Below are 9,324 nucleotides of genomic sequence, written 5' to 3'. Positions count from 1 at the left end.
CCTTTCTCAATTCCCATCCCCATCCCACCAAAATTCCTATGTCTCCTAACCAAACAAAACACTCAATAGCCTCATCCCTCTAAACTCCCAATCCCTACCAAAAACTCCGTCTAACCAAATGGGCTGCAAGTTTACTCACAGAATTTATCTTTCTTCCGCGATAAAATAATCTGCCGTTAGACCACGCAGGGTGATGCTGCTGCTGCTACCTTACCATCCTGACATCCTCGCGCGAGATACCGGTGGCGCCTCTCACCGCCACGTCGCCGCCGGCGAGGTGAAAAAAAACTCCCCTTTTAACTTGCCCAGCCACCTCCAAATGCCTGCACAGTGCACACCCTCCGGGGAGCTCAGCAAAATATGATGGCTTTCGCTTTGTTGATTTGGTCGCCGGGACACCTGCCCGGCTGATGTGGCGGCACTGCTGCCTGCCTCACTAATCCTGCAGTTAATTAATTACTTGCATTTAATTATACGCCTCGCTCACTAGCTTAACTGCTAATAAAGCCGCGCCATGAGGAGAGAAGATGAGAAGATGAGGAACAGCGAAAGCGACGGCAGGATTAATAAAGCCGTCAAAGATTTCTTACTTGTTCCCCCTTCTTCCTCGCCGCGAGGGGAAAATAGATTCGAGCTTTCTCGTAGCTTCCCCTCGAACCAACCGTCCATTCCCGTGGGTACAGCTCGTGGGTTCTTCCCGATTTCTTCCAGTAGGAGATTCCCTGAATCCGCTCCTTTCCCTAATTTAATTTTTATGAAGAGAGGGAGTAACTTGTTCTTGCCTAATTTGATTCGAGCTCAGGTCCATAATTTGATTTGAATTTTCCTGGATTTTCTTCTGCTGGGTACATTTGTGAGCGATTTTAAAGGTTCTTTTTTTGGCTGGTACTTTGGTAGAAGTTCAGCTACTATCGCTTTAATCTGCTCGAATTCTTGGTTGCGTCCCGTTCAAAATTCGTCCCCATGTCGTGTATTTGTGGGTTTCATTCCTGCGACTTCCGTTATTTCAGGACTGTTCGGTTCTCTCAGGACTTTATCCAACTGGGGCAGTTTGAGATTTTGTGAAAAATTGTTTTTTTCTTTCCTTCTCTGCGATAATCTTGGGCTTTTGGCGACGGGAGAGCAATGGTGAGCAGCAACATGTTCTACCGGAGGAAGCGCTCATGGCGTGCCGGTGATCTCGTGAGCAGGAGCACCCTGCAATTGGTGAGGGCTTTACCCCTTCCTTTTTTTCCCCCTCAAATGCTCTCATTAGCAGTGATGTTTTTCTTTCCTTGTAATATGAAAATCGGCTATAAAGATTGTTTAGTTCATATTGTGAAAGTAACAAGATTGTGATATTATGTTGTTACTTGTTACTGCATTCTCTAACTTAGAGAGGTTTCGCTAACAAGTGTAAATTGTATAGTTAGTTTACCTGTTTTATTGCTGTGTCAAGTCTGTTACCTTGCTGATTATGATATAGGGTCTCTGTCCCTTTTCATTTTCAATTTTCGATGCATGTGAAGTGCTTATTTGGCTGACGATTGTAGTACCCAAAGTTGCACTCTATTCATCAGTTATATCTTTACTCTTTTACAGTGGAAAACTGACTAGTTCTGGTAAAATGTATGCCAAGAATAACACAATATGACATGGATTTGTAAGATCATATTGTTTTGTTTGGCTTCTTTCATGACTGACTTCATTTTGTGATTTCCTTTTGGAATACTGCAGCTGGACTTTGATGATGGCTCACCACCAGAATATGCTTGGAGAAGAAAACTAAGTAGTCATGCCAATAGATTGAAGGAGTTCAATGTTACCTTTAGAGAAGCAATTAAGATGGTACAGGAAATGCAATTATCAGCATTCCCAGTTCATGGAAATTCTGGCTGTGATTGCTCTTCATTCTGCTGAAATCTTAAGATTATCTGGTTATGTATGTCAACATGATTGAGTTGTGTCTCCTCGTGGCTATTAGATGAAACTTGGTCTGCGCCTCTGGTCATATATTCGGGAAGAAGCTTCTCATGGAAGGGTAATATGTTGATTCTGTGTCATACCACCAACTATACTGTATAAGTTAAATCCTGCGCCTTTACTTTGTACTTCTTTTTTATGGCACTTCTAACTTGAAACTTAATAATTGTCAGAAAGCACCAATTGATCCATTCACGAGGGAGAGCGACAAACCTTCAGCCTCGCAAGGTGTACCTCTTGGTGGGATGGGGTGTGTACTAAGTGATGATTGCTTTGCTGTCAATCCTTCGATTTTTTCTATTGTCAAGATCATTTAATTTGGACCATTTGAGCAGGAGCGGTAGCATTTCAAGAGGGTTCAGAGGAGAATTTAAACATTGGCAGATAATCCCAGGTTCATGTGAAATGTCACCAGTCATGGCAAACCAATTTTCGGTAACTCGTGAGACAATTTCACTCCGCTGAACTTGACATATTCTTGGCAGCATACTTCTAGTTTGATGGCTATGCTTCAGTGTACTACTTTAGAAAACTTAACGAATCTTAAAGCAATGTGTTCAATATGAAACGAGGGAAATCCGTATCAGGACACTTTATTGTTTGATTGAACTATTAAATATTTTTGTTATGATACACTATCAGCATTTTACTTCTTTTACGTTTTATGCACACATTTAATGTTACCTGTCAAGTAAATGGTGAGTTTGTTCTATGAAAATCAATTAGGAACAACTGAACAAACATTTCATGACATATTAGAGAGGCACCCACCATTTTTGAATTAAAATACACACTTATATTATAATTAATAAAAAAAATATTTTCAATTGAGAGCTAGGTAGCAGTTCTTCAGAACTTTGGATGTTGCGTTATGTGTTGCCATTCATCAAATACTTATTTATCATATTCAGCAGCTCCCTTATGTTGTAAGCCACTTAACATATCACTGGAATTATATTCAATCATTCAGTATTGACTATTCTGATATTCTCTTGATAGTGTATCAAACATGATGTTGCTGTGAAATACAAAGATTAACTGAAGAGAACATTCACAATTTTTTCACCATATCTTTAATTACTGCAGATCTTTATAACTCGAGGAGGAAACAAAAAATACTCCTCTGTTTTAGCTCCTGGTCAGCATGATAGTTTAAAGTATGACTCTCTCCCTGATCCTCAATATAGTATATTTAGTATGAAACTTCATCTGGACGTTGTCTAAATGGATCTACCTGAAATATTCTCATCTATGCTTTTATGTAAAATATATAGCAATCATAGTCCATATGAAACAATTGTCCGGTTATTTTTATGTTTCTTGGTCCAGGAAATCTAATGATGATGGTATATCATCCTGGGATTGGAAACTAAGAGGTGATCGTTCTACATACCATGCGTTGTTTCCTCGAGCATGGACTGTCTATGATGGTACCTACTCATTCCTTGTTATAGAAATAACCCTACGTTATAAGATGAACTTGATAATTACAAACATTGCTTTAGTTAGCTTTATGACTTCAAGTGCTATTAAGTACTAATTACCCATGGATAAGTGTACATAGCAGTGGAGCCTTTTTTAACAAGCTAACTGCTTTTCTGTATAATAATTAGGCACATTTCCGTAAAAAAAAAATTAGGCACATTGTCCATAATATCGCAAGCATGAGGATATTACTGACAACTTCTTCGGTTTGTTTAAAGGTGAACCTGATCCTGAATTGAAAGTATCTTGCCGGCAAATATCTCCTTTTATTCCCCATAACTATCAAGAGAGCAGTCTTCCTACCTCTGTTTTTGTTTACACTGTAAGTATTCATTGCTTATAGGAATGTGCTTTCAAGAACAGGATACTGAGTATGTTAAACCTGAAAGTTGCTTTTTTAGTGTTCATTGCTAGTATGTTTGACACTTTATTCTGTTTAGCTGATTAAGTATTTAATATTTTGCTCGCACTAGTTTAGAGCACATACATTGCAACTGGTCAGAATAAACAAAGCTACATTCATGTATCGCAAGTTCTAAACCCAGAAAACTAAAATGGATAGTTGCATTGACATTTTTCATTTGCTCAATAAACCATAGAGAATTATCATAACCCACAATTGTGAGTGATATAATTAAATTACAAAGATACACACAAATCACGTGCAGACTACTGACAAACAAAATGCCACTATCGCCAGTTCCTTCATTGATATTATTTTTTTATTCATATGAAATTGCAGATAGTGAACACTGGTAAAGAAAGGGCAAAAGTCAGCCTCGTAATGACCTGGGCGGTAGTAACTACTTTTTTACTTTAATGTGCAAATTTAATTTGGGTTTTCTGTTAGTTGCATCTAATTACATTCCATTCTTGAATCTACCCCAGAATTCTATTGGAGGGCTTTCCCATCATTCCGGCGGTCATGTAAATGAGCCATTTATGTTAGTACTTTGTAGAACTTAACTAAAGCATTAAAACTTAATCAATATCTTGTCTGCAATAAAGTGAAATTATTAATGTGCTGTTAACATGCAGAGGAGAAAATGGAGTTTCTGGCGTGCTTCTGCATCACAAGCAAGTCATTGTCTGCTGATCACTCTTCTTGCTATGGTTGTTTGTCAGATCTCCTTTGGCACTGATAAGTGCCACAGAGATTAAGAGCTAGTAGTTTGTCATTGTTTGCAATACTATTCCTCTACTGGTTCACTCTGATACAATTTGAAACAATACCATAATGTCTGTGCTATGTTTGTACTGGAAGCAAGAAATTATGTGTAGATATGCACTATGTTTTTGTATGCGATCTAATAAGATGAGCAATATCATTTCTATTCCTGATTAGGTATTCCTACCATTGCAGGACTGCCAACAATAATCCTCCTGTAACTTTTGCTGTTGCAGCATGTGAGAACCAAAATGTAAATGTCACTGTGTTGCCTGCTTTTGGGCTTTCTGGAGAAAGTTCTGTTACAGCTAGGGAAATGTGGGGCACATTGAGCCAGGTGATTATCCCCTTGATATATTTTATTTCACATTTCTACTCTGAATAGGGCAAATCTTTTGTTACACTAGTTTCTCTTATTGACGACTGACACTGTCATATCAATGAAACAATGACTGAGACTGTCTATCATACCATCTAAATGTTTAAAGGATGGTTGCTTCGACCGAGATAATTTCAGTGCCGGCCCTAGCATGCCTTCTTCGCTGGGTGATACAGTTTGTGCAGCAGTTTGTGCATCCACCTGGGTTGAACCACATGGAAGATGTACAGTCGTATTTTCCCTGGCTTGGTCATCCCCTAAGGTCAAATTTAAGAAGGGAAATGCATACTACAGGTAACTTATGCAATCTTAATTTCTTATTTATGGTGATAATCATGTTAATTCAAACAAGGATGGCTACGAATATAAGTAACAGTGTTTGATTTATTAATGAATGCATATAAAACATTGAACTCATATTGCACAACCCTCCATGTATACTATTGCATGGCCTTAACTATTTTGTATATCTATATGCATTTTATCTTGAACATGCAGGAGATCTGCGCATCACCCACCAAGCCACACGGCATTCTTCTTGAATTGCTCCCTGAATTTATTTAATTTTACAGAATATTCCATATGTTATCTTTTTTTTTTTTTTGGTCTTCTAAGCTGGTCCAAATGATGTGCATTTATATTTCTATATCGAAAATATCTGTTTTTTTACAAGGTCCACTAGTTAAATAAAATTCTATTTCATTCCCTGCTGGCAGGAGGTATACAAAATTTTATGGAACTTCTCCAAGGTCAGCTATAAACTTGGTGCAAGATTCTTTGATGAGTATGTTTTCCATAAACTTCTATTATACATTATATACACATCTTTGCAAATATTGAGATGGATTTAGCATTATGGTGATTATAGTTGTCTTCTCATTCTTGAAGACCCTGATTTGATTGATTGATTCATCCAGCTGCTACTTTCATCCCATTTGATATTTATTTCTTTATCCTGTTACGCCCTTATGAAAATATGCCTATTGATATGATTGCCAGAGTATAAGCACTGGGAAGAGGAAATTGATAAGTGGCAGAGGCCAATTCTCCATGATGAGAGGTTTCCGGAGTGGTGTGTACTTGTACATGACTTACCAGTTGGCTGCTGCAAGGCAGTATTATCCTTGTGTTAAGTTATAGAGCTTTGTGTTAAGTTCTTAGTTTTCTTTAGTCTACACAAAAGATAATATCCTTGTGCTTTCTGGTGCTTAAATTCTTGCAGGTACAAGGTTACTCTCTTCAATGAGCTGTACTTCCTAGTTGCTGGAGGAACTGTTTGGATAGGTATGTATGTCTTGCATAGGCTTCCTACTAGTACTGTTTTCATTTTCCCTTCTCTTAGGCAAATTATTTTTGCAAGCCACATAGTAAACTCGAGGGATTTGAACATAAAAACCAATGGAATAGAATTACTATTCAGTTTTTCATTTTTTTTTTGGAGATAGAAAGCAAGTTGTTTATGTCAATGGTTTCTTACGGAAATGTCCTTATCTGCATCCCAACTGCGAGTGTCAACAGCAAACCATCCTAACATTTTGTTTTTTTGTTTCTCCCTGCTTTCAATTTTCAATTTTCCCATCTGGAGAGAGAATAGTATAAAGGATAAAAAGTTCAATTGTCAATGTGTGGATCTATATTCATACAAAATTTGCAATGAAGTACAACACGATTATTTCTATTTATTGGTCCATACAAATATAGTACTATTGCAATGTGCAGCTGTTTTGGAACAAACAAAGACATTGCATAGTTCCTCATGAACTAGCTCTCATTGTTTTATGTAGCAAGATAGTTGCTTCATGCAAGTTACTCTGGAACAAGAAGGAAAATCGTTCTAAAAGCTTGCTCAGTTGGGGAAAACGTTAATACAGTTCTTTGTCTAGCACATGAATTTCTTTTTGTCCCATTATATCTTCACTTGGGAAGGTGATGGTACTTAGAATAGTTTTCTGTATGCGTACGTTATATAGCATCTTAATTACTTATGTAATGATGTTAGTTTTTTGGCATATGTATCTTTTTACTCACAGATAGTGCATCTTTGATGGCTGATGCTGATGAAATGATGAACTCAAGGCTATCTGAGGACAATGATTTGCCACTTCATCATAGCAGTCGCAATTCTGCAGTTCCACTCATTGGTTTTAGCCCACATATAATTGATGACAGGGAAAATGTAGGGAAGTTTTTATACCTGGAAGGAATAGAGTACTTCATGTGGTGCACTTATGATGTACACTTCTATGCCTCTTTTGCTCTTCTGGAACTGTTTCCTAAGATTGAGCTGAGCATTCAACGTGATTTTGCTACAGCTGTTCTGCGCGAAGATAAAAGTAGAGTCAGGTTTCTTGCTGATGGTACTTGGGGCACTCGCAAAGTAATCGGTGCTGTTGCCCATGACCTTGGGGCCCATGATCCTTGGCATGAATTGAATGCGTACAACATACATGACACAAGTAGATGGAAAGATCTCAATCCCAAGTTCGTGCTACAGGTTTACAGAGATTTCGCGGCAACAGGTGACATGTCATTTGGCAAGGATGTCTGGCCTGCGGTTTGTACTGCTATGGAGTACATGGAACAGTTTGACCATGACGATGATGGTATGATTGAGAATGATGGCTTTCCTGATCAAACATATGATGCTTGGACAGTTCGTGGAGTAAGTGCCTACTGTGGTTGCCTTTGGCTTGCTGCCCTTCAAACTGCAGCAGCGCTGGCCCGCACCCTTGGACACCATGATTATGCTGAGAGGTGCATGTTGAAGTTTGCAAAAGCTAAGCCCGTATTTGAAGCAAAGTTATGGAATGGTTCATATTTTAATTATGACAGCGGAACAAGTTACAACAGTCGCTCCATCCATGCGGATCAACTGGCTGGACAATGGTATACTGCATCGTCAGGTTTGCCGCCTCTGTTTGATGAGGGTAGGATAAAATGCACCCTTCAGAAAATATTTGACTATAATGTGATGAGGGTAAAAGGAGGGCGTATGGGAGCTGTGAACGGTATGCATCCAAATGGTAAGGTAGACGAGACTTGTATGCAGTCAAGAGAAATCTGGACAGGAGTAACGTACAGTTTAGCTGCTACTATGCTGCTCCATGGAATGGACGATCAGGCTTTCACTACTGCAGAAGGCATTTTCACCGCAGGATGGTCCGAAGAAGGCTATGGGTATGCCCTCTTGTTTCACTATATTTATGTTTCCTGTCCTAGCATCTGTGGCCAATAACACGCTTTGTGTTTTTCTGCTGATAGATGTAAGATGATGCCCTATCTTAACCTATATAAGACAGTTATATTTTCAGTGATTGCCAGATATAATCATACAAATCACTGTACCTCATCTTTTAGGAAGTGAGTTTGGGGACTATTCTTAGAGTTTATTCGCTTTTCTTGCTGCAGCTGCTTAATTGCCTAAGATCAAAGTCATATCGAAATGCTAGTTCTTAACTTCCTATAAGAACTTCCATCGTAAATTTATCGATTTCTATTTCCATGAAAATGATATACTGGTGGCATATGTAAAAGAAAACGAGCCATAACCTTTAATATATCCCTCTAATCCCCACTCTACTTTTTTTTTAAAAAAAGATGCAATTATTTACTCCGCTTCTGCTAACCACGAATTTTCGACATAACCAGGTACTGGTTCCAAACCCCTGAAGCATGGACGATCGACGGCCACTACAGGTCGCTGATATACATGCGGCCCCTTGCAATCTGGGCAATGCAGTATGCATTGTCTCCTCCAAGAACCATACTCGAGGCGCCGAAGGTGAACACCATGGACAGGACCTCCTACATCTCGCCCAGCACGCTCCAGTTCCTGCAGGACAGCGTCAGGAAGATGACGCCCAAGAACAGCTGCTTCGGGAGCAGCTCGTCTAACTGCGAATGCTGATGTGATGATTATTAGAGGAATGGTGTTTTAACTGTGATCACTGATGTTCCTAGTGAATTTCCTGTACATGTTCGAAGAAGAAAGGCACTGCTCCGTCTTCTCTTATTTGTGGTGCCCCCTGCATGCAGTTGTGAGTGATCATAATCTTGTATTATAATACTGTACAGATTTATATATGTATATAGTTACTACATATGTTGGGCAATGTCAAATATCAGAATTTTTACTATACGGGCTTGTTTACTTTGCAGCTACTTTCAACCCTACCAATGCTAAATTTTACTAAATTTTGGCCTTATGAAATTTTGGTAGACGTGTTTGGTTTAAAGCCTTACCAAATTTTGTTATAATTTTAAAGAGTGAGAGTAGGCTTATAGAATTAATAAAACTAGTCACTAACCTGTGCGTTGCACGTGCTATTAT

At 38.7% G+C, this 9,324-nt stretch overlaps 1 protein-coding gene across 4 annotated transcripts; it reads left to right on the top strand.

Moving 5' to 3' along the window:
• The first annotated feature begins 559 nt into the window (after window positions 1-559).
• Window positions 560-9,130, top strand: LOC9268048 (uncharacterized). 4 transcript variants are annotated; one of them, XM_066312413.1, is made up of 20 exons: window positions 560-710; window positions 803-869; window positions 1,011-1,206; window positions 1,717-1,827; window positions 1,964-2,020; window positions 2,136-2,212; window positions 2,298-2,397; window positions 3,049-3,119; window positions 3,292-3,392; window positions 3,666-3,769; window positions 4,190-4,243; window positions 4,336-4,391; window positions 4,486-4,524; window positions 4,811-4,952; window positions 5,104-5,288; window positions 5,711-5,778; window positions 5,994-6,066; window positions 6,217-6,278; window positions 7,025-8,171; window positions 8,643-9,130. In XM_066312413.1, the coding sequence occupies exons 3-20, from the start codon at window positions 1,126-1,128 to the stop codon at window positions 8,899-8,901; spliced, it is 2,787 nt and encodes a 928-aa protein (XP_066168510.1). In that variant the 5' UTR covers window positions 560-710; window positions 803-869; window positions 1,011-1,125; the 3' UTR covers window positions 8,902-9,130. The 4 variants fall into 4 exon arrangements, with proteins under 4 accessions (XP_066168510.1, XP_066168511.1, XP_066168512.1 ...); XM_066312414.1 differs by lacking the exon at window positions 803-869 and having other exon boundaries at window positions 560-677; XM_066312415.1 differs by lacking the exon at window positions 803-869.
• Window positions 9,131-9,324: the final 194 nt, after the last annotated feature.

This window comes from Oryza sativa, chromosome 7 (genome assembly GCF_034140825.1).
Source record: "Oryza sativa Japonica Group chromosome 7, ASM3414082v1".
Taxonomy (NCBI): Eukaryota; Viridiplantae; Streptophyta; class Magnoliopsida; order Poales; family Poaceae; genus Oryza; species Oryza sativa.
The sequence above is the reverse complement of the archived record's forward strand: the minus strand, read 5'-3'. Positions and strand labels throughout refer to the sequence as shown.